The 25,829-nt window shown below is 37.2% G+C and overlaps 1 protein-coding gene across 2 annotated transcripts; it reads left to right on the plus strand.

Annotated features, from left to right (window-relative positions):
* Positions 1 to 4,325: 4,325 nt before the first annotated feature.
* LOC136984713 (uncharacterized) lies at positions 4,326 to 17,018 on the plus strand. Of its 2 annotated transcripts, none has more exons than XM_067281811.1 (4): positions 4,326 to 4,569; positions 14,642 to 15,563; positions 15,857 to 15,916; positions 16,184 to 17,018. In XM_067281811.1, exons 1-4 carry the CDS (start codon positions 4,501 to 4,503, stop codon positions 16,369 to 16,371), a joined length of 1,239 nt encoding a protein of 412 aa, XP_067137912.1. In that variant the 5' UTR covers positions 4,326 to 4,500; the 3' UTR covers positions 16,372 to 17,018. The 2 variants fall into 2 exon arrangements, with proteins under 2 accessions (XP_067137912.1, XP_067137911.1); XM_067281810.1 differs by lacking the exon at positions 4,326 to 4,569 and adding an exon at positions 11,522 to 11,759.
* Positions 17,019 to 25,829: the final 8,811 nt, after the last annotated feature.

Consider the following 25,829-nt stretch of genomic DNA (forward strand, 5'->3'; position numbering starts at 1 on the left):
TTCGTCCTTCTTTATAACAATTGTCTCAAAATAGGCTACTTCCCTGACAATTGGAAGATAGCAAACGTTAAATTTATTCCAAAAACAAAAAACGCAAACAGCCCTGAGCAATTCAGACCCATCAGTTTATTACCAGTACTTGGGAAAATTTTGGATGGGCTAATAATAAACAGAATTTATTACCACCTCCAGAAAAATGACAAACTTAACGAACAGCAGTTTGGCTTTAGACAAGGACGGTCAACAATCCAAGCCGCCCTCCGGGTAAAAGACTTTATAACAAATGCGTGGGAGAAGGAAGAACACGCCATGATAATTTCCGTTGATTTTAAAAAAGCATTCGACTACTTGTGGTGGCCGAGCGTATTTAAACGACTTAACAAGACAGAATGCCCTGCAAACATGCAAGAAATACTTAGGAATTATTTACATAACAGAAAAGCAGGCTACTTTTCTAATAACATTAACATTATAAAGCAGGTTACCAGAGGATGCCCACAGGGCTCGAGAAGTGGACCAGGCCTCTGGAACCTGGCATTCGACAGCCTGTTAGAAGAATACGACCAAACAGCAAGAGCAAAGATACAGGCTTTTGCGGATGATGTCGTTCTAATGATAGCGAACAAGAATTGCAACAGGCTAGCAGAGGAAGGAAACAGAGCCCTGGAGAAGATAAACAAGTGGAGTCAAACACATAAACTGGAAATAAATTATAAAAAATGTGAGCTCATGGTGTGTTCAAAAAAATTAGGAAGAGGACAACTTAAAAAACAAATTGGCATATATATCAACGGAAACAGAATCAAAAATGTGAACGAGATGAGATACCTGGGCATCATTTTCGACAGGGCGCTCAGCTGGAAAGAACACATAAATAAAATCCACCAAAGAATGCTTGAGAAAAGCAACACACTCATGCAAATTTCTAGAAATGTCTGGGGCTTGAACCACCGGTCAGGAAGATTGATATACAGAGCGGCGATCGAGCCTGCAATCCTGTATGGAGTACAGGTGTGGGGCGAATCGGCAAACAAAGTTGAAACGAAAAGAAAACTACGATCAATACAAAGGAAATTCATGATAAACATTTGTAAGGCCTACAGAACGGCCCCAACGGATGCATTGTTGGTTCTAGCAAATATCTTACCAATAGACCTCAAGATCAAACAACTCGTATGGGAATGGTCCCTAATAAAGGAAGACGTTAACAGCTTAAACAGCAAAGAAATAGAAGACAAAATCAAGAAGGGAAAATTGCCATCGGACATTGGTGAACTCATTCAAAAAATAAAGGAAAACCAACTGGAAAAGCAACGAAAAACATGGACACAATTAGACATCCAGCAGAAGAGATCAGTTATAAAGCAGACATAGAACAAACACATAACAACCAGGAAGAACAATGGAAAATTTTTACGGATGGATCAAAGAACGCGAAGGCTCCAGAGCCGGAGTAGTTATATATGACCCAAAAAATTTTAAAACATATCAGGCGAGTTTAAAAATGGCTAAACATTGCACAATAACTCAAGCGGAGCTCTGGGCAGTCTTCAAGGCTTTTGCAACACGTAGACAATAAACTCCAGAGTTTTAAGGGACCAATAAAGGTTTACACAGATAGCAGAGTCGTAATCCACACACTGAGGAATCAAAACGGAAGGACACAACTGGCCAACGAACTTATTGAACTGGCCCAGAAATTAGGCAAAAATAAAATAATGAAATTCCAGTGGATCCCTGGACACAAGGGAAACGAGGGGAATGAGATGGCGGATAAGTTGGCAAAGAGAGCCGCATTAAAAAATCTCCCAACAACATATAAAAGAATACCGCTCAATATTATCAAGAACAAAAATCAAAGAAATGGCAGGAAGAATGGGAACACTCCACAACTGGAAGAACCCTATACAGATTCATACCAACAATAAACAAACATACAGACATCTGAGACCCAACTATGAGGTCACACAGTGTCTGCTAGGACATGGAAATTTCAACGCATATCTTTTCCGCTTCGGCAAAAAAAACAACGATAAGTGCGACACCGATACCGACAAAATAGATGATGTCTCCCACTATCTCTACGAATGTAGCAAATATGAACACCAACGAGAGAAATTCCAAGGACAGTGTGTTATAGCTGGATCTAATTGGCCACCAAAAGAGAGTGAATTGACTCAAAACAGAACCCTATATAGGCATCTTTGCAATTTCATTAAAGCAACCAGAAAGCTATCGTCACCAAAGGAAAGAAGAAGCGAAAACCATCGAAAAGATAACCCAATGAACAGTAGACTGACACTGACATCTCAAGAAGAGACTGGCAGACATTCGGAATATCATCTGGATCAATACAACAGAATTGATATTGTGTAAATAATGTAAATACTATCAAATGTTAAGCTTAAATTGTTTAAATGTTTACCTTGATAATCGCGTTGTTGGCAAAGTAGCCACAATTGTAAATTTTATGATTTTTGTATTCTAATTTTGCTATTTTTTTTTGTTTTTTTTAAATATCGCCGGGTTTAGGCGACTCATGTGATCCCCTCTGACTTCACCTTCTATCCTTCCCTTTACTCTCCGACTTTTATTCTTCGCTCCTTTCATTTCTTTAGGGCTAAGTCTGTCAGCAAGACAGACAGCTCTCTTAAACTTTACTCTAAATAAATAAATAAATAATTAATAAAAGTATGAAGAGCGCAATGACTCTATATTGATAAATAACATCAATGTCGATTTGTACGTACTGTACAGTACATGTTGTGTACAGTTCTCGTCTCTACGCCTAATTTTTGTAGTATGGTACAACGTTGGAAAGGAGAACAATTTAACGGTACAAGTTTTGTACCGTTAAATTGGTTATTATTGGTTATTATTAAAATTATTGTACCGGTAAATCGGTAAGAAGTAACAATTTTTAAGATAATAAAGTTACATTTATTCATAAAATTGATTAACTTCCAATGTATTTTTTACAATTGATTTCATTGAAATACTTAAATTCACTCTTGGTATTATTTTACATTAATTCTGTATAATAGTTTTACCTGAAGCGTGATCGCTTTCGCTAGTTAATCCAACATGGCGGCAGTATCAGATGCATTCCTCCTCTTCCTTTTGTAACTTATTTTTCATTTTCTCACACTTAAATTTTAATATTTTCGAAAATTGTACGAATTAAGTTAAAGATGGCGCATAATTATATACTATTGCGTAATTTTATTCTGTTTTAAATTAGATAATAATGATTCTCGTCTTCGTTCAAGTAATCCGATAAGTAATTAATCCAATTAAATGTCTTTCGTGCAAATTTTATCTCTATAAACTTCAAATTACATAAAATCAGGAGAAAGAGAGAGAAAGAAAATTGCGTTTTATTAATTTTAATACAATCTAAAAATGAATTAAAGCTGAATTAATGCCCTTTTCTTAAGAAGTAAGGATAAGAATTATCGTAATTAAATTTGCAATTTTAATAAATTAATCGACCTTAAACTAAGAGGAAATCATAATGGTGTTTCGTATCTCCGAATACGTCTCTTTTCCTGACATTTCAGCTATTTTACAGGGACAACGCATTGTCAGGGGTTAATATCATGCATATTTTCTATAATAAAATAGGAACTTGTAACGTGTAAACGTGACCTTAGGAAGGGGAATAAAGGCCACACGCAAATATGAAGCCTCACCCTACTCCGAAAGATATAAAAACATAGAAATAAAATCAATAAAACAAACGTTTTCGCTGTTAAGCAAAAGAAACTCTAAATTTTAGGGGGTTTTTTTGGTTAATGTAACTCTTGGTGCCAAGATGGTGGCTCGTCTCAGATTCCAGCAAGGAAACAGGGGGACGCACGTTCTAACCTAACCTAACCTAACCTATTAGCAACCAAATTATTAGAATAGGTTAGGTTAGAGCGTGCATCCCACTGTTTCCTTGCTGGAATCGGAGACGAGCCGCCATCTTGGCACCAAGAGTTACATTAACCGTTTTTTTATATAAAAAATTAAATTTGGAGGTCTATCCACGTGAATAATGGTTCCGCTGGCTCTCGTCTACCTGTAAGTATATATAGATGACAACCAGTAAGATCATTTGGCCCGTAAAATTAACTGACATTTACGTACGTTTTTACTCCAGAAGAAAATTAAATATTAGAATATTTTTAAATAAAAATGTTTAGTAATTTGTACATTTAAAATTTTAATAATTAGAAAAAAAAATAACTTTGTTAAAACATTAATTGGAAAGAATCGAGACCATTCGGACTGTGCGCTAAATATATTCGATCATTTGATACGAAAATAAATGAAATGAACGTGCTAAGTACTGAACAATGGTCACGTTGATTGTCAGAAGATGGCGCCACGGGTACGATTAGACACCAGTCCTAATCAGAAGGCGGGTAGTTCGTAGCAACGGACGGACGGTGGACACTCCAGTCGAAGCGCTAAACGCTTTACGGAGCCATTGGAGGCGAGAAAACAAGCAGACTTATGGCTCTGCTAGAACACAACTTGGCATTTTACGGATCCTCCGACTACCAAATCTCTTCGCATTATAAGGTGAGTGGTTTTTTTTACCTTTAAGCGTTTTTTTAGCGGCTTAAAGTTCGCATTTTCAAAAGTAAAACCTGCTGTTTTCTGTTATCTTAAAGCCGCTTCCTGTTTGTCGAGGGTTGGAAAACGACCTTTGACGGTAAATCATAGATTACAAATGCTAATTTTCGATTCGATTAAAGAAAAATCTCTATTGCCGAACGGCGAAGTGTAATAAAACAATACGGTGGTATTATGTTTTTTTTGGGGGGGGGGTTATTTCTCGGTATTGTTTACTCTAGTATCTCTCTTTCTCTCTCACTACAGATGATCTTTTAATACCCGATTCTGTTAGAGAAATAACAAATTGAAATTGAAAAACATCCTTCGACTACATCCTCTGATAAGCTGTAAAGAAGGCATCAGAAATAGCTCCTATTTTTGATGGTTGTAATTGATATACATCTTGAAATAGAATCTGGTTGCCTCTGCGGAAAAAACTCTCCGATTATGTTTCTATTTTTGGCTTCTATGTGAAGATAGTGTGTGTTATTTTAGTTAGGCGTGTTGCGAGTAGATGGCGCTTACACACGAGATTCTGTGTGTGTGGGGGGGGAGAAATATATGCTGCAAAAAAAAAGTTAAAGGATTGGGTTCTAGAAAAAGTAATCTCGAAGCACGGGAATTTAAAAACTTCTCGTTCTAATGATGAAATATATAGGTTAAGACCGTTATTTACGAGTAAAAGTTCGCGTTAATAGTTTATTTAATTTATTTTCTCGCTTAAAAGTGGGAAAAAATTAGAAATTTTGGTTAAAAAAAATATTGAAAAACTTCGAGTTCGATGCAACGAAATGCACTCGGATGAATGCTTTTATATTAAAATTGCTCACTCTTTAACGGGAATAAAACATAAATTTACAGTTTTTTTAGAAGATTTTATGCTTAAAAAACAAAAACAAATATAGTTTATAATCGTAATCGAAGCGCACAGAATTGCATTGGTATGAAAGTAGATTTAATGCAACAGGCCGAAAGCAAATTTCATAAGAAGCCAACTAATTATTGATTTGACAACATATTATATAGCTGAAGGACATATTTGTCGCTTTCCTTCACCTCCTATTTGGGATCAAACAAATCAGATTTATCCAGTTGCAATGGATGGTAAACGTGGAATTTTGACCTGGAACGAAATTAACAATCGTCACGCCTTGGAAATTTCTTTAGTTTAATCCTATTTTTGAAATCCGCTTGACGGGATTAAACGTAGCTGCTCCATCACTCGCTGGGCCAACCCCCTGGACGAAGTTAAAAACAGTCGATGAATGCTCGAATTTCTCAAAAAATCCCAGATCGCACCAAGCGATTCGATCTGGGATTGACGTAAGAAACGATTTCTATGTAAAGAAGGAACCCAAAAATGGTGCATTAATCCCTCGATAATTAATCTTATTCGGATAAAAAGAGTTCGATCCCATTCTCAGAATTTGGAGTATTGGATGGATGCACATCTGGAGTTTCACTCGGTAGTTCTTTTCTATTTACTCGAACTCATTAATTGTGTAATGCGAAACTCTGCTTGTTTAGGTCTGTGGCACCACCTTAGGTTTCAGGTGCCAACGCTTCTTTATCTGAATTTTGTAGGGCATCTGCGGGCGACTTTGCTCCCTTGCATCATTGGCAAATACAGAAAATCCTTCCAGAAATCCTACTGGAAAAATTTCCCCATTGCACGGCCTAATTTAGGCCGAATTTCACCATCTTCATTTATAAATTAAGTTAAAAATTGGAATATAAATCTCGATTTTCAGTTGTAGAGGAGTTTAAAATATATTTTTATCCATTTATTTTCGGAAATTTAACCTGTTTTGTTTGTTTAGAATAGCAAATTTTATTCATATTTTTGTAAAGGCCGTGTGATAACAAGTGGTTTTATTGGTGGATGAGGTATATTAATAGGCTTTATGTTAACAGGAAGGTCTTGCTATCAACTTGTCGGTTCTCATAGTGAAAAATATAAATTTAGTCCCTACACGTAGAGTATATTTTATATTTTTATAGGTTTCATCCTTCCATTTAAGTCCATAAAGTACTTTGTACGCATATTTATGTCTCCATTTAATAAACAATTATTATGCTCAACCTCTCGCATTCTTTGTGTAATTACATAAAGAATTTGAGATGAATTAGTGGCTTGTGTTGTATAAATTTAGGCGCCACGTAATTTTTATTATTTGATAAAATGTTATTATATAAAAACATTGTCTTACCAAAGATGCCGAAACGTTAAAGTGTAATTGTGTAGGGAGTAGCAATGCGAATGCGACTTTAACTTCTCGAAATGTTAATAGTAGTATCAGGTTGAGGTCAGAGGGCAAGTCAAGAAACTTGAAGTCTTTTGCTCCTTTCGACTGTCAATTGCCAAGCTTTTAGACTTGTCACCACCTTTCGGTGTTCCGCCAACATGAGCACTTTTCCGATTGTAAGCAGTTGAAAGAAGAGGCTCTTTAATATTGAGCGTGATCAGCAGAGCATTCAACGTTTGTCACCGGAAGTGTTCGAACTCGGTCGGGCCACCCTTCCGTCACGCACCGTCACGTTGGTGACGGACGTGTGAATGAGTCCCCCGACGTCAACGCGAGTAGCGGGAGTCGCAAGCTGTCACCATAAGAGATCGGCGTGGCCATTAATGTCGCCCGTTAATTAGGAGCGGGCTCCAGTTGCCCGGCTAAGTTACACGTCAGGATCATAAAATTCGTATCCGAGATTCACAAAAGAATCGATGATTTTTGGACGGCTGTCGGAGCTGAATGGAGGGGATCCACCGTCCGGCCTGCTTCCCCCCTCTAAAGGTCCCGCTTTTTTCTGTTATTCGCCCCGAGGTCCCGCTTTTTTACGGCTTTAAGACACAAAAGGGATGGCAGTAAAGGTTGCTGCTTCTAGACTTAACAGTTTTTGAGTCCGTTAGCGACTGGCCAGGTGAGTCGTCTGCACCCAGGTATCATACCTCGCTGACAATGGGTCATTGTGAGCCAAAAGGAAAATTACTGTCTCCAAATACATCACCCACCTTTGTGTTACGAACGGGGAGAAATCCCGTAAAAATGAATTAATGGTCACAGTGGCCTAATGACGCCGCCTTCCTTTTCTACTCCTAAATGGTCTTTCCGGCCGACTTTACCTGCATGAAGGCATCGACTTGTGGATCCGAGTGATGCCCACCTTGACCACTGCACCAGGCCAAGACATTCGTGCCAAAACCAACAATCTTAATCCAATATCTGGATCGAGTTCGACACAGATTTCTGCAAACGCAAACTGTGAAACAATTCTACAATACCCGAGTGTTTAGTTGACTCGTTGTCCATTTCCCATTGCTCCATTAGCAGGCCTACCAAGTCCCACGCTGAGGATCTAGAAATGGGAGTGAAAAGGTTAGAAGCTAACTGGTTCATTGAGTTAAAACCAAGTTTAATTCTCAATTTCTGGATACATCTAAGAAAATACAACGTAATCTACAGCATTACCAACACCAGAAACTAGTGTCTAGACTTAAGAAACGGTCACTTTCTGACAGGTCTGTTTATTAAAGATGGGGAAGAGCGTATCTTAAACTACAATAGCCTATTGAATACGAAATTACGCTGTTTTAAGAATAGGTTATCTTATATTAAAGCCCGTCACTGCTCTATGTTTTAAAATTAAGTTTAGAAAAGAAAAACATTCCGGTCGTTCTTCTTCGTCTAATGTTTATCCATCTACAAACAATAAGCCTATTATTAATGACACGAAATATAGGCTAATAGGGCCTAGGTAGTTATACATTTTTGTAGCCTTTATGTTATGAAAAATCGTGTTATGTAGATCCTATTGTACGCCCCTATAACAAGAGTCTCCTTCAATAATAATAATTCTTTATTAACATGTGAAGAAAGATATCCACTAAAGACGTCTTCCTTTAGCTCCAGTTACTTTACAAGGTAAAAAAATACGATAATGCGTAACAATAAAGTTGATTTCAATGTAGATAGTGATATCTGGTCTTTCAAATCGGTCTAATCAGATGAAAGATTACATCTGAATCTTATGTCAACGTTGCATTCGATCAATCTTAAACTCTTCAACGAACTTTTCATCACGATCGCCAGTTAAAATGCCATCATTTTTTTTCTATTATTATTAATACATTAATCTTTATTTTTAATTTAAATTAAAGTATTTTATTGTACAAAAATGCAATTAAAACTTGAGAAATTTGTCTGTAATTCATGAAGTTTTTTTATCCTTTATGCTTGAATTTAATCATATTTTTTTTTAAAAAAATGTAATATTGAATTAAAGGTTAATGTTACCCTTGGTGCCAAGATGGCGGCTCGTCTCCGATTCCAGCAAGGAAACAGTGGGACGCACTTTCTAACCTAACCTAACCTATTCCAATAATTTGGTTGCTAATAATTATGGTAATTAGAATAGGTTAGAAAGTGCGTCCCACTGTTTCCTTGCTGGAATCGGAGACGAGCCGCCATCTTGGCACCAAGGATAACATTAACCGAATTGAATAAGAATAGGGTCGATATGAGTTTTTTCGCAAATTTTTATTGTTTTTGTCTAATATTCCATTACGATTCTTGATTTATGTTAAGAAAATGTCTTACAATTACTTCCGTAGATCAGAATTATGGATCGATTTTAGCTTTCGAGGTAATTTAAATTATGATAAATTCAATTTCGAATGCCTCTGCATTATGGAATTTGATTATTCGAATTAAACGTTTACCTAAATAACTAGTGTATGTAATGCAAAACCACCAGAACCAGTGTCTAAGTTAGACACTAGATTTGGAAAGATGTCCCAAACTTTAAGTAATTTTAATCGAATTTTACGATAAAAACACTTAATCTGTACTTTTAGAATACTTTTTTATGCATTCCTCACCGAATTAAAGTCTAAATAACGCTTTAAAATATTAAAATTTATCCCTTTTTTTCCACTCCAATTTAGAAGGTCGTCCAGTATATAAAGGTGTCCAATTTGGGGGTTTTACTGTGTATTTCTATAAATACCTATGCCTAAAATCATATCTTGAATAATTAATTAAAGGTCTGAACGTTCAAAAACGAGTCTATTAATATATAACCGTGAATAATGATCTACTGTCAAAACAAGTATATTTTACATAATTTAACGCATATTTTTAGGAAAATTATCTCGAAATGTGCGCCTAATGCTTTAAATATTTAAATCCAAATAATAATAATAAAAAAAGAATAAGCATTTCTATAATAAAAATACGATCGTGTGTAAGCTATGCATTTTGTATGAGGTCTTGATGCCCAATGCTTCGGGTTATGCTAGTTTATGCTTCTATGCATCCGAAAGGAGAAGGCAATTGCAATTCAGATAAGGCCACAGATATGATTTCCCAAGTTCAGTTGTTATTTAGGCCTATCTATCCTGAATAGGGTCTATTGTCATATTTCAAAAGGCAGAATGAGACGTAAACTTATGGAAGTAGGAAGAGGAATTTTAGAAAACGAATGCTATTTTTTAATAACTTTATTGATTAAAAATCATTTTTTTTATGAATTAACACGACTTAATTAAGCAGAATATTTATGGATTAGAGTAAAATCTGGCACAATTTTCAGGAAAATTGAATGATTAAACACGTGCAAAATATCGACTATCTGCTTTAAAATATCAATATTATGTACGCTAATAACAAGATATACCCATAAAGGAAAGAAAAATAACTTTAAATGGACTTTATATTATATTATTAAGTTCGCAGTAAGGTATTTTTATAAGAGTAAGACTACGAACGGATATCGAAGATACACTAGTATTGTCCAATAATGTACACTTTTACGTCAATATCACACTTATATAAGATGTTAATTTGACATCATTCTTCCAGTTTTCTTACGAGAAAGAGTGTACACTATTACGTGGTAGTGTACAGTACACTCTTCGTTACGTACGTTTATAAATAAAACAGAAAGGTAGAGGAAATGTAGGCAGAGATCGATGCTAATAATAATTCCAATATTCGAGATTAGATATCAATATTTAATCTTCAATTCTAGAAACATTTCTAATAATATTCTGTAATAACATCCTTCGACACGTAGAGAAACCTTTTCGTGTTGGTTTTAATAGTTAAAACTACTCCAATATTTATGTTTTAATTGTTAACAACTCGAAAAAATTCAATATTTTATCACGGTTAAGGAAGAATAATTCAAATATTTCAGTGGATTCGAAAATATTGAGAAAGTACAGTACGATTTTTTAGTCACTTTACATGGCTGCGAATTTCAATTAAATATTCTATGTGTGTGTATATATATATATATTAGTATATCTAAAGTAATTTCGGAATTATATGAAAGATAAATCAAACATTTGCACGTCTTATCTTCGGGTATCAATATAAATGAATTGCAAAACGAATTTTGGTGTTTCGACTTCCTCCGCAATCCTTCGTTATCAATGGCCAAATTGATAAGCCAATAATAGAACAAAACACTAGAAATTTCCTAAAATAAGAAAACGTAACCGAAACTTTTCGTGGAGACCGTGTCCACTAGATGGCGCTTGAGAAAGAAAGGCGATGAAGGAAAAAAAAAATGGAAGCGTTTCTTGTCCAGCAGAAAAGTAGGGCAGAGGTTAAGTCCACACGGAGGAGGCGGTAAAATTCGTATATAAACCGGGCATTTTGATTCGGTACGGACGTATTGCAACGTACTGGAGTGTCCGGAAAGAGTGTGTAAAGAGCGGGCGATGCTGCAAAAATGGGCAATTTATACGAAGCGAGACGGATAAAAGAACGATCCGGCGTCTAAATAAGAATCGAAAGCATCCAGGCGGGGGTGCTATATTCCCTTCGGGGTCCTAGAGTCTCGACCAACGCCGGCTGTGCTGGTGTGACGTCACGCGGCAAGCAACCAATGAGAGAAAGGGTAGTTCCGCATATGGAATGGCATGTATTCGTAGTGGCAGTGCGGCCCAGAAGGCGGCAGAGTGAATAGCATGAGCGGCTGGATGTACCCAGACCGGCTTTAAGCCTAAGTGCCTTTCAATAAGGTTAACTAAGCCGAGACACATGGATAGCGCCCTATGCGCCTTCAACGAACGCAGTTCTTACGAAGAAGACCAAATCGTGCCCGATTGTAGTCTAGTGTCTTCTCGACATCCAGCCAGTCGTTTTCAGGTAAGCGGCGTGTCGTATCGGAATGTAGCGACCTCCAAATCTCGGGGATACGATAAACAACTATCGAGAGTATATTTCCTACTCGAAACTACGATCAAAACAGAGATACCGGACAGTTGCTTCCCGCCATCTTCTCTTATCTCTCAGAGACATTACTGGATGTCGCGCAATGTCTTTCCCAGAAAACCTTCGCCATCCGGATGACAAAACGCTTTTCCCCTTCCGTCGCCTTTCCAATGGTTTCGTCTGTACAGAAAACGAGATGTACACGTGCGATTACATAGCCTTTTGACGTGAGTTTTAACGTCGCATCGAGTGCTCCTCTCGCAGAATCCCAGGATAATTTCTATAGAATTATCTCGCCATAAGTTTCATAATTTTCAATTTTTAGAAATGGGTTAAACTGTATTTCCCATATATTTATTGGCCAATATTTTATATGGGATGTAACTTTACAATTAGTTAAAAAAAAAAAAAAACTTTCCGAAATACCATCGTAGATGGAAGGGATACTTTTAGATAAGAGTGCATTTTGTTATATTTTACATACACCGTACAGACATACAGACAGACATTTACAGAGGCGCCTGTAAAATGTAATGTCAGAAACAAAGATAAAGTGTGTGTTTGTTTTCTGTCTTACGTCACATTTTGCAGGCATTGCGTATGTTATAGGCATACATTTTACCTTTAATCTTCTTCTTTTTTTAAATTTGCTTTTATTTTTGGCTAGGAATTTCACAATGAGTGTAAATAAACGAGACGTTTACAGCTTATAATTGTCGATATTCTCGATGTTTTTAGTTAATTATCCTTCGAGAAGCTTTTCGGTTTAATAAAAATAATCGAATTTATCTTTAGTAGGTTCTAGAATAGTTTTTCTTCCGTCATGCATTATATCATCAAGAACAGTCGGCATTTGAGCTGGTTCGGGAGACTATTTGCTACATACCATACATGCTCTATATTGGTTGCTAAGAAAAGCTTAGAAAGAGTTCTTTGTTGGCGAGTGATAAATGAAATAAGGTAGAAAAGAGGAGAGTGGGTGTGATAGGGCAAGAGAAAACTACAAAAACTGTCTAAATAGTAAGAAAAATCGTTCCTCTCCCTCCCTCCGGACATTTCGATTTCATTCTTCCACACGTAATCATCGAATAGCGAGTAAAACCGCATTTTCCGTTGGATTTTACGGAAATATTGTGCCATTTTTCACCGTAAAATACGTGTAACGAAATAGTAAATTAGGCCAAAGACAACTTCATTCATACACGGTGACATAAGTTAGTGAAGTTTGCCTGCGTACACGTTCGCTTATCGGTGGCTAACTCGATCACTAAAATACCGATAACGGCAATTCGTTACACACAAAACATCTCGTTTCTATGTGTTTATATTCATTATATTTACAAAGTTTAAGACGAATGAAAAGCGTACAAGGTACACAAATAATAAGGCATACAATAGAAGAGTGCAGGTAAAAACTGATGAACTTTATATCGAATTGACGAAATTATTTGTTGATTTATAATTAATTTTATTAGGGCGAATAAGGTATAAATGTCAAAAGTTCGATGACAAATGAGTAAACCTATCCGGATAGCAAGATGGCGTATTAGAATTTCAGCTGTCATTTCGTCCACTCTCTATTCCAGGAAACCACAATCTGTGGCGCAGCTGGGCGTCGCCTCTCTCTCCAAAAAAAAATGGAGGATTTTTTTTAGTCCAGTGCGATTTCTGCAAGTATTGTGTGCTTGGAAATTTAAGGACAACTTCATTATATAAAAGTTTAAAGACGGGTCATAAGCCACTTTTTAGTTAAGCTAGAAAGGACATTTTCTACAGAAGTCACAATTAAAAAACATGTCCCGAATTGGGAACATTTTTTTTTGTTTTTCGCTTATTAATAAAAGAATAACGGAGATTTTTATTTGGCCGTTGCTAATGATTAAATGTAATCTAAATTATCTTTAGTTTTGCTTATCAGCGAAAGACAGAATTTGAAGCATTTTATACTTTGTAACCGCTCAGTAAAAGGCAATAAAATTTGACGTATTTAAAAAAAAAATTGTATAGCTTATTTGTAAACAACGGGCTTTAATTTTGTACGTTTCTGCGGTTTGAATTTTTGATTCTTTATCGACCTGACAGGGATAAGTTTTTACGCGAAAGCGTATTTGTATAGGTTCCCCCTTTCGGCCGATTGTTGTTACTTATTGAAGAAAACTGGAATTTCTAGACCAACGAGCGGTATTTGGTAGAAAGGGAGAAAGTGAACTATTGAAGGTTCCTCCTCCGTTTGGCAAAGCCCGAGGTCAATTTGTCGAATGACGGATGAGCTGCTCACAGCCCGGAACTGTCACGCAGTGATTGAACGACCGGCGACCCACCTATCCACTATGCCTTAATCCTAATGTGATTAACTCTTTTTTATTCTCGAGGATGGAGGGATACCCTATACCCTTATCTCGGGAAGTTCTTTCGATACTCGAGAAAGAGTCTACAATAATAAAGATTAGCGAAGATGGTGCCGAGGTTTTTAAAAACAACATATAAAGTTGTTAAATCTTTAAAGCTCGTTTTAGTTAGCCTCCTTTCTGGGAAATGTCCCACATCTTACTTTAATTACGTCCCTGAGTTTAATTGGTTTGTTGCGCTGCTGCAGTGTAAAAACACGATGGCCAAAAAAGCCACCCGGTCGAGAGCTGTAAACACGCTACCAATTGATTAATGTCGAGTCACGTGGCACGATTCGCTACCCAATCGCAATTTAAAGTTCTGAGAATTTCGTCCGGGGCTCGAAAGGGAAGTTTTGTGTTTTGTTGCGCGCATTTTCGTTTTATTGATGGAAATCAGTTATCTGCACTTATTTCGTTTCTTTGCAGCCTCCCTGCAAAGTCGAATTGGACCCGTACGTGACGAGCAGATCGGATTGGTACAGAACGACTAATGTTGGTTCTACTCAAATTTTCCAAAAACCCAGAAGAGAGAGCGCCTCCCAAGTAGACGAATTTTTCGAAGAAGACTTTATGACCGGTTGCAATCACAGTACCCACTATATGCAAGCAGCACGTTCAAATCCTCGAGCTTACGGCTCCCCTTACTATCTGAATCCAACGGGAAGACAAGGCGAACAAGGAATAGGTCGTGGAGATTTGCAAACGGCATCTGGTTTCCCCACAAACTGTCATCCCAGTCCGAAATCGGACGACGACGTTTTTGCTCGGCCCAATCCAGTCATGAATTCCACAACGGGAAGTTTGAGCGGAATGTGGGAAGACATCACCGCTTCCATCTATAAACTCGATCCGGATAACGTAGAACTGGTGCAGAGTATCAAGACCGAAACGGGGGCTCTACCTCCTTGCCCGTATGCCAACAATCACGGAGTCGTGGGCCAAACATTGCCACAAAATGGCAACAACTTAATGACAATAAAAGAAGAAAAATCTTATCCCCCGGTCCATCACAATCAGAACGGCGGGGCAGGAGTGCCCATTCGAGTGCCCTCTACTAACGCTACATATCCCACCGGTCTTCAAGCTTTTCGTTTCACGAGCATGGGCCCTCATTTCGCCATGGCGCGTGTTTATCTTCCTCCTACTCCACCCAATTCCGAACCTGGTAGTCCATCGACGGACAATTTTGCCTTGGGAAGAAGAACACCGCCTCCACCTTATCCAGTTTCGTCATCTTCGACTCCCGGACAGTCCATAATTTCAGAAGTTCAAACTCCGGCGGTCAAGTACAATAGGAGAAATAATCCCGAATTGGAGAAGAGAAGGATACATCACTGTGACTTCCCAGGTAAGTGCCACTTTCTGCTAAATTTTTAAATTCCGTATTTCTGAGATGGACCACTGCTGTGACTTTACTAGCCTTTTCAGAAACTGGAAATGGCTGATTTATTCCCTCTTTGGCACCAGCTGCGTCCTCCACTGTCACTTTTAAACGACATTTAAAGGTGACAGTTTTCGGTGTCCATTAGCATCTTTCTTCTCTTTTAACAAAGGATTAAGTTTCTGACCAGTATTTCTCTTCTATCCCCCATTGACCTTTTTGGCCTCCAGGCTAAAAATGCCTATTTATCTCCCTTACAGGTTGTACGAAGGTCTACACTAAAAGTTCGCACCTGAAGGCCCATCAACGAATACACACAGGTAAGACCTTTTCACTAGCCATAAAAGAAGTTTTCCGTTTTAAAGGCGTTTGAAGGGTCATCCCTCCAACCGGGCATTCAAACCTAGTTTAAGCTTCCCATTAACTGCACGCGGCGAAATCTAACGAAGACCGTAGGAAACGCGACCCCCGCCGCGAGACCGGAAGTTAACTAGCTGCGATTTAAAATTGCTCAGTATAGTCACTTGTTTTTTTCTTCTTTCTTCTTCCTTGTTACGAATTTTGAGGATGATTTTGATCTTTTCCAGGTGAGAAACCATACAAGTGTCACTGGCCGGAGTGCCAATGGAGATTCGCTCGATCTGACGAACTGACTAGACATTACCGGAAGCATACGGGAGCCAAACCCTTCAAATGCAAAGTGTGTGAGCGTTCCTTCGCCAGATCCGATCACTTGGCGCTACACATGAAGCGCCACGCTCCAAAAGCCAAGTGAACGGTTAAGTGATAGTTCTTGTGATGCTGGTTTTAGCATTTTAACATTATTATTGTTATTAATTAATTAAACTAATTATCGTAAGAAAGAAAACCCCATCTACCACGGGAGAACCTTCTGCTGAGTAGAAAAATCCTCCAAGTAAAGCGAGCCTTGCACCTATACATTTGCACAAAAGTTTGTACATAAATCAGCGTGGCTTCCTCTACGACTGTGTTGAAATTTGTGATCTTCCCAGTGCCTTAACCCTCTTCGTAACTGGTTAATTCTGACTCGAGTGCTAAATTTGCCGAAGATTGGAGCCAGGTGGTCAAATCGACCGAGAGGAAAATCGAAGTCTTGCCCTCCACTTCCACTGGAATAACAAGCTCAAGATGTCATTCCAGGTTGTGACACATTTCTTGGTTGTGCCAATTTTGTGAGTTCGGACGGTTTATTATTATTATTATTATTATTTTATTTTTTTTCTACAACGAAACGTTTTCGTATACAATATATATATTATGATATTAGTGCCTTATGGGTGCTGCATCGTCTATGTATATACGCTCTTTGATGCAGCACTCTCACATTCCTTCTGGGAACAATTCATTTTTATTTTTGTGTACACTTTGTACAAAAGATAATAAAGTCTGTTCATTTAAAAATCTTGCCTTTTCTCAAACTTCTTTCCCTTTCCGAAGTGACTCGTTAACTTGTGATTTTTTTACGGTTCCCAATGGACATTTTCAGGATTCAGTTCGAGAAATCAATTACTAGAACGTGACAAGTAACCGTGTTGAAAACGTGATGCACTCATAAATCTTAACATTTTTCGACTCGGATTCCAACCTAAATCCATGGTTTATCGTGTCTATATATGGAAGAAGATCCGTAATGTCTAGATTTTCGAAAAAATCCTAAATTATTAGCTTATATAATTCTACAAACACAGCACTTGTAGGTTCCCTACAATTTCTCTCACGCGTACGATAGAAAACACGCGAATTATACTGTGGACAGTTATAATTCTTTCCATTTATATGCCTAACGAATCACTAAATATGGGTTCTATTATAATCCGAATAAGCGAACTCTTCCCACGTGTAACCTCTCTCTCTCTTCCCCCTCCATATTTCCGGACTAAAGCTTATGAGATATGAAGACGGAACCGTTATAACTCGGACTATTCTTTTATGTATTAAACATAGAGGGGTCGAGAAGTGGAATCTAAATGTGGAGGAAGTAACGCCACGGGACGCACTGTTCGATGGCAACGATTTGTAGGCAAAGGGAGGTTTGTCTATCACGTCTCACAGCGGCAACACTCGCATCCGGCGAGAGACAGCGGAAACTGTAGTGAGGAAAGAAGATCTGGTGCGAGAAGATAGTAGACCCGGGACTTCTTCGAATTTTGAAACTTCTTCGATATCTAGGAAAGCGGCCTTCGAATGGCAGTGGTAAAGTTGGCTCGGATTACAAGCCAGGGAGAGAAAAGCTGGGATCAGAGGTGACGACACACAATCCTCGGTCCCGCCCTAAAAAGGTGGATAAAAACACGACGCCGCACACATTAAATATGACAATTTACTAAGCCCGGTCACAAATTAGTGGTCCCAAATGATGAATAATTTTTACTTTAAAAAGAAAAAAAAAAAAAAGCGGTTTCTCTCGTAAGGAGCGCCATTGGTGTTAGGCTAAAAATCTATAGAATTTTCTTTTATACGTTAAATTTGGTTATATGTAAAATGGGAATTTAATTAATTCTCTCGTTTCTAATTCAAATTTTGCATGACTTAACACATTTTACCGAGATTTGATCGTCTCTATCAGTAAATATGTAAAGTAAGGTTCGAATTCTTCGCTAGTAAAACTCCTTAAAAACGATCAAGAAGCGGTCGTAGACGTTTGATCCCTATAATTAATGGTGATTAACATAAGAGGTAATTTCGATATCCGGTTTTGCCGGTCGTTAGCGAATCGAAGTATCAAAAATTTACAATTAAATAATAGAATGCGGGGACTATGGGTGGCTCCTTACATAATTGTGTCGTGTTAGACCCGGTTTCGTTCCATAGGTGATCGGTTAATGGAGATCGAAGCCATGAAAAATAAGAAGTTTTTGACATTCACCGTGTTTAAATAAGGGGAATCCCTAAAATTCATAACTGCAAAATCATTTTTTTTTTAAATATATGTTTAAGATAAATCTCGCCACCCAAATTACATACCTGCAAATCACAGTGTTTAATTTAAATCTATATATTTTTTTAAGTCTTAGTTCCTTTTTTGGGGGCTCAGACGGACTGTAAAATTTATTGTTTTGGGATTTGAAAATGCACGTGTACGTAGATAGGGTTGTTGTAATTATTAGCATTATAACGTGAAGTTGTAGAGGATAACCGGTTAAGAGTTATTCAACGACGCCATAATAAATGCTGTGTATAAGAAAACACCATATGTCACTAAAGTTTATTGTTAACTCAGTCAAAATTGAAATGATGAAACGGTTATATGATCTTCGTTAACTTATAGTCGAAAATATTAGGAGTTTTCTTACCTTTTTCTTTACGTTATTAAATCTTGGTTAGTCTTTAAACTGGTGTCTCTTATACGTACCGGATTTCTCTTGTTTTCAACCCTAAAAATTAGAATAAAACTTTAATTATAGGTCTTCTAATGTAGTATAACTAATTTATAGGGCAATATATAAGTAATTTTTATTAAAAAATAATCTAAGTTTAGCCATTTTTAGTCCTCTGTTGTCATTCAATTTTAACCATAAATTCTCTTCGTTCGTTATAATAGGAAGAATTATGAATTTTTAAGTAAGGATTCTTTATATTTGTATCTTTAAACAATAATGTCCTTCATTTCCATGATTAAAAATTCCAGATTTAATGAATATATTTGGTGTTTTTACTTAATTCCTTCGTTAAGTTAAGCCCTATATATCCAAATATTCCTAAGAACGATTTATATCTTGTATAGATATTTAATAATTTGTTATACTTGAATGTAAGCATAAATTATAACTCTTGTATGGAAGATAAAGGCTGTATTTAGTTTCTAAATAAAGATATGGTTCTTTTGTAATTGATGTAATGAGCTACAATAATAGGCCTGTGTGTCATATTTAATCATTTACCAGATAACTTTTTCAATATCCCGAGTGTATACTTTCCATGCCAATTTTTTTCATTCGGTTCACCTTAATTAGCTTTAAAACTGGACCTAGAAGAAGCATTAATATGTCTTCTAGCACTTTACACAACGATAAAAATTAAAATATAAATACAGTCGAATCTGCAATGACGGCCACCTCTTAACAAAGGCCATTTATTTATTTATTTAAATAACTTGTAAATGGTTTGTCATGGTTTTAATGACAATTTACTTAATTGTATTTAAGGAATTTGCATTTATTAGCGCTAAAAACTTTACGTTACGTTCGTTATTTTGCGTTGAAACTCTCGAAGATTAGTGTTTAAATTCGGGTAATATTTTACGTAAGAAGACCGTGACCAATTAAAATGGTCGCCTCGGGGTGAAGAGGCGAAATCACTTTGACATACATAATTTACATTTAGCATTAAACGGCTAATTGGTTATTTAAGTATGTAATTTACTTCGTGGTTATAATTTTTATACATCTAGATCAGTGATCTTCGAGCTTACAGCGTATACGTGATTCTCACTAAATTTAATTGTTTCGAAACACTAAAAAAATGGAATTTAAATCGAAAAAATTCAGTTAAAAGTTGTTTCCTAAATGGCACTTTTATTATGCTGCTAAAATAATAAATTAAATGTGTTTGAGGTTCCATAAAAATGCTCGTTTGAACTGCACAAAACTCCCATAACTCAAGGGGAATAGATCAGAAAATGACGTTGTAAATGGAAGAAAATTTTATATTTTCCATAAAAATTGACAAAAATTTCGGCATTTTTAACGGTTTAATGGAAACTTTTCTATATTATAATGTAACAATATGCAGCATAGTGTTATACACTCTAATATTATATTATCAGTAAGCATCTTCCCCACAGATGCTTACAGATGTAGTAACGTTAAACAATTTCATAGATTGTTATTATTATACATATTTTCTTATATAAAAACACAATAAATTAATTATTTAATAATTTTTAAGTTTAAGAAACCACAACTGTTTCCATTTTCACCCTATTTACTGTAAGGACTGAGCAGGATCAAGCCAGATTTGTGCACGGACAGGAAGTCTGAGATCAATTTTAATGATAGATCTATACAGATAAAAACAAACCGATCGTGCTATTTATATTTAAAGCTTAATATCTGATATCATTTTAGATAAGCCAAACTGTTTTCTTCTTTTATATTTAATATATTAATCATTTTAATTTGGGTCTAACTTCGCGCTCTTAAGCATAAAATGATGCAACTTCCCACCCTCCTATCACTTTTACTATCAACTGGATGAAAGTAAAATTGCCAAATTTAGATATTTCTATACTCGGGTTATTGTATCAAGTGAAAATAAAGCATTAAATAAGGCTTATTGTGCAATTTTTAAAGCGAAAACAGCATCGATTCTATGCTAAATATAGGCTTTAACCTATTGATCTGACAAGTATCGAAGACTTTTTTACAATATAAAATAGAAATTAGAGAAGAGTAATATCTATAAAAACTAAATGCATCATTTCCGGCATTCTACATCACTCTGTTTATGTAAGGAACTGACGTAACACTTGTCTAAACTGGTAAGACTCTAGACACGTGGAGAAGGACAAAGAATCTCCTGTGTACAGGCTCATGTTGTTTTCACGTTAGAGATAAATATGGAAAAAAATGGCGGCACCAAGGATTTAAAAAGCAAATTATCTGGAAAATATAGTCGATCGGAGCTCCATATTTTAATAAATCGGAAGAATATAACCAGAAGGATCATCGAGTAAACGACCTCTGACCCCCGCGTTCCGGTGATGTATAGCGAAAACAATACGAACGTTTATTACATTTAGAGCTTTGGCCTACGAATTAATGTAAAATTTCGGCGGGGATGACTGATTTATTACTAAATATCGGTCGGTGGGGTTGATTGATGCGTGGTATAATAATGTAATCGACTATATATCAATTAAGAAAATTGCTCTTTGTTGTGTTCTCGTATCCGTTTCCATACACCCGAAGGAGATAAATGATAAATAATGAAAGGAGACGTCTAAAGAAACTATGTAGACAGGAATTAAACCATTTAAAATTGTTAATTCTAAGGTTTATATTCCAGATGTGGAGTAAAGAATATGTAAAGACCCCACTGCTTAACGATCGTAAAAGATTATTAATTAAGGAACGTAAGAGATTACTTTTGATTGGTTCTTAATTTTGTAATTAAGAATAAGGTTGCTGCGATTGGTTAAACGCCCGAAAAAGCAAGTTTTTCATTAAGTTGGCTGGTTAATTTTGATTAAGAATAAGTCAGATTTGAATTTGGTTTGGGTAATTTTAACGCATCTTCATGCAATTTCCTCTGTGTGTTGGTTCGCGAGCGTGAGCCCGAGGCGAAGGATTGGAGGATGACCCCCGTGGTCACGGCAAACCATTCAAATCCGGAGCAGAAAGAGAGGAAAAAGAAAAACAGGTAAAAATCCGTTGCACAATCAGTTTCCCGAGCGGCGGCCTCTCGGACTGCGTGTCACCGGCCCATAATGCAGATGGAAGCGTGGGTCCGAGTGGTCCAGAGAGATCACGTGAGGGTAGAGAACCGGATAGACCGAAGATGGTATGGATAAGAGTAGCGCAGGCGTATCGTGTGCGTCGGCGCAGCCGTACGCGTGCTCCTTTAACAAGTCAGACCGCTTGGCATTCTGAAAGGTCACGAACTAACCGGCAGGCACGCGACCCTGCTTGAGTTATTAAACGTGGCCTGGTGTCTCGCTCCGGGCCAAGTAAGTGAGAACACTTTTATTCCCGTCGGAGTTGTCAGACTATACAGATAAATGGCCCGGTAATGCCTGCCCCACGCGGTAATCTGTACTTCGGTTGTTCCGTTCCACCAATTGGGTCCCGCTTGTAATTTCTGCCGGGCATTCGCCCTCCTAACGACTTAATGGATTGATAGGGAAAGCTTTATTGTGCTAATGGTGAAATGTCTGCGATATGTCAATGAAACTTGTAACCTTCATCTTGTAGAGAGCTCCACTCTTCTTTCTTTAAAATAAAATAAAAAATAAATAAAAAATTCGGAATTACCAAGGGGGAGTCGACTGATAACTTGACTCGCTAAAACTAAGATTTACGTCACTTGTGGAAAGGTAGGATTCGACCGAGGTGACGTATGGTTCCTATCACGTGATCCCAGCAATATCCGATGTACTAGTCACGTGATTCTGTTGACTCATACAGAGTTTACACATTGGTACAAATGTTTAACTCGTGTTTACGTAATAACTAATTTCGTAATAAAGATTTCCGTATGATGTAGCCCTTTATAAAATTTCAGACTGATAACGTAATTACTCAATTGTTTGTTGATGAATCCGAAAAGCAATAGATGTAATTAATAGCTAACAGCTCTAAGGAGACTTACAATTTACGATTATTTCTGTAAATGACCCCTACGATGACCCCATTTTTAAGAATTAGTATCGTAAACTGTGAGATCTTAACGAGTGGCGAACAATGAAGAGGACCGGGGATCCAGTCTCGAGCGAGCCACACGTATTGTTGATTAGCGAGTGTAATTGTTCCACACGGGCAATAAGATTCAAAAAGGGGTGCTTTATGGCACAAGAGAATCCATCAAATATTCGTGTCGGGTGTTTAAATTCGATGACCCATTTCCACTACGAAGAAACCCATAAACTACTAATCTACTTTATTTAAACCCCTTTAAAATTCGTGATATCAAGCTTATCGAGTAACGACCCTAAGAGGGCCAAGGATGACGAGTAGAAGGAGAGACACGTGTCACGGATATTTATAGTCGATTCCTATGGAATAAGAGTAACCAGGCGTTATCGTACGACTAATTTCTGTCAGATAAGATAAGGGTTGCGGGTTATATTCCGAAAGGACGAACGACCGTCGAGAAAGTGACAACCGTTAACAATCGACACTATTAACCCTTTGACACGCGTATATAAGTCGAGTCGGAAGATTCATAACCAATGGGTTTGGTAGCGAGACGTTGGAGAACCGCCCCGTCACGAGGGAGGAAGGGGCGCCATTGGAGAACGGAGGAGGGAAAAGAATCCGATTGGACGTAGCCTCCGACCGAATGAAGAGGGGAAAGAAAAAAAAAGTACGGGGATGACAAATTGAGGGTCAAGGCAAATGCTTAACGTACATTGACTCGTAAGAGAATGGATATGTGAGAGGCCATTACCTGGCGTTTGATTGATGTTTGCAGAACACGCAGAAGCATCATGGCTTCCAAACGCGACGTGCCACGTCTCGTCCCGTTTTACTCAATGGCAAATGTTTGCGTTTTACAACCCCCCTCTCGAACGTGACACGATCCTTGCGAATTTTTATATGTATATTTATAATAATAATAATATTATTATTATTATTTTAAATATAGACGTTTACCCTGAGAAGTTAAATTCTTACGAAGAAATACGCTCGTGACAAAGACAATACACGACACTAGGCCACGAGAGACGTGACAATTCTGTCCTCGTTCGGCTCGATTTATAAAAAAAAAACAAAATTCTTGCTGTAATTTTTGATTCTCTCACGTTTAGTATGGCACTGTTAAGTGTAGATTACACCAAAAGAAAAGGGGGGATTAAGAGGATGGTCCCCTTTCACACTACAGTTTCTATAAGGACTGAGGGGGCGTAAATTTCTGTCAGCGTCCATCGAGGTGACCTTTCTACCTCTCTCTCTCTCTCTCTCTCTTCGCTCGCTATTCTCTCTGGGAAAATCTTCGAAAACTGGTCGGACTGGTTGACTTCCGGTCGGTTTCAAGGTCAAACAAGATGGAGAAAGTCGGATGATGTCAAGTGCCCGATCTACACGGTGCGGACATCCAGTCTGAAGGAGAAAAACTAGATGAAAGACGTGCATCTCGCGGCGGTGGAGGAAAAATTGGGCTGTACCAATGGCGAAATGAGTAACAAAACTAATGGAAGAAGCATAAATTTCGTCTGCTTATAACTACTATAAAATATGGCTCTGAATACTTTAATTAATTTAAATCAATAGAAAGGTTTGGAGAGTAGAAAGAAGAGGAGGAAAAAATAAATAAATAAATAAATCACGGACGATGCAGGATAATCGCCAGATTATCCTGCATAAAATGAATGCAATATTTTGACAAATTGCATTCCAGTTTTTTGCTGGAAATCTGTAGTTATCAAGTTTATTTGATCTATGTCACAACGCTTAGCTTCTCGGAGAATTTAAGTTTAGATCTATATCTAAATAAGAAAAAAAAAATCTGCACAGTAAAGATGTTTTGCATAGTTTAACATTCACGAATGGAGATCGGCATCCATATTTTTATTATATTGATAATTTGATAGGGCGGATAAATTAAGGGAAAATGAGCTTCTTACACTTATAATCTCCGGAAAAATTTAGCATATTTTACGATTTTAGTCGATTACAACGAATTTAGCCTGTCGAAATAATGTGTTATCTCCCATAAATTCGCGTAAAAGATTATTTTCCATGCTTCTAAACTGAGAAATTTATATATTTCTAGCGCATTATGGGAGGAAAGATGTTGAAGAATCATGAAAATCCGGCAAGAATTTTTTGATTTATTTGCTTTTTTAATTACCGGAGAGAAATAAATAAAGTTATGTTTATTTTCTGCTAGATTAAGGACGCCTTCCCATATATTTTATTTTACAAAATCTCTTGATCAACTGTAAAATGTAAGGAGAAAAAATTGTTGAAGCACGGTTAGATACGCACGTCTCCCTTACACCTTAAGCTCGCTGCTCTTTTTTTACACTGTGTAAACAAATTCTTCCCTTTTCAAAATTTAAATAAAAGACTAAATTCTTGGCTGCACAATGCCAAATAACCGTTAAAATCGTTCACTCTCCAAAATGGATTTCATGTAGATTAAGGGGTCGTATATCTGGAAAATTGACATTCCGTAGTAAATTTATCACCGAGATTACGAGAGTGGTGTAGTGTTTATCACTTACGTAGCTCCAAATCTCGAAGGGTGAGATATTTTAGGAAGAATTTGGCAAGTGGAAATCGTAGTCGGAAAATGGAGGTCGGAAGTTGTCAATCGATGTAAGATGGTGGTGCCAAGGGGGAGGAAGGGAAAGAGAGAGAGAAAAAAAACGACTCTGTACGCTCGAACGAACGACAATGCGAGTCGAATCGATGTAAGCTAGGCCGTGAAAAATCACTACACGCTAAAGCATCTGTGCAAACAATACATTGAGTCGACATTTCCCCCGTCGGGACGGTCGGGGAACTTCCGGCGAAAAGAAGGCGATAAATGCAGATGACTGCAGACAAT

Source organism: Centruroides vittatus, unplaced genomic scaffold (assembly GCF_030686945.1).
Source record: "Centruroides vittatus isolate TY-2023 unplaced genomic scaffold, ASM3068694v2 contig_926, whole genome shotgun sequence".
NCBI lineage: Eukaryota > Metazoa > Arthropoda > Arachnida > Scorpiones > Buthidae > Centruroides > Centruroides vittatus.

What these genes read in the sequence shown, in the direction of transcription:
- LOC136984713 (XM_067281810.1), top strand. Translation starts at nt 11,652, where the DNA reads ATGGATAGCGCCCTATGCGCCTTCAACGAACGCAGTTCTTACGAAGAA. An exon ending in ATCCAGCCAGTCGTTTTCAG is followed by an intron (nt 11,760 to 14,641) that starts GTAAGCGGCGTG and finishes GTTTCTTTGCAG; the next exon opens with CCTCCCTGCAAAGTCGAATT. An exon ending in CCATCAACGAATACACACAG is followed by an intron (nt 15,917 to 16,183) that starts GTAAGACCTTTT and finishes GATCTTTTCCAG; the next exon opens with GTGAGAAACCATACAAGTGT.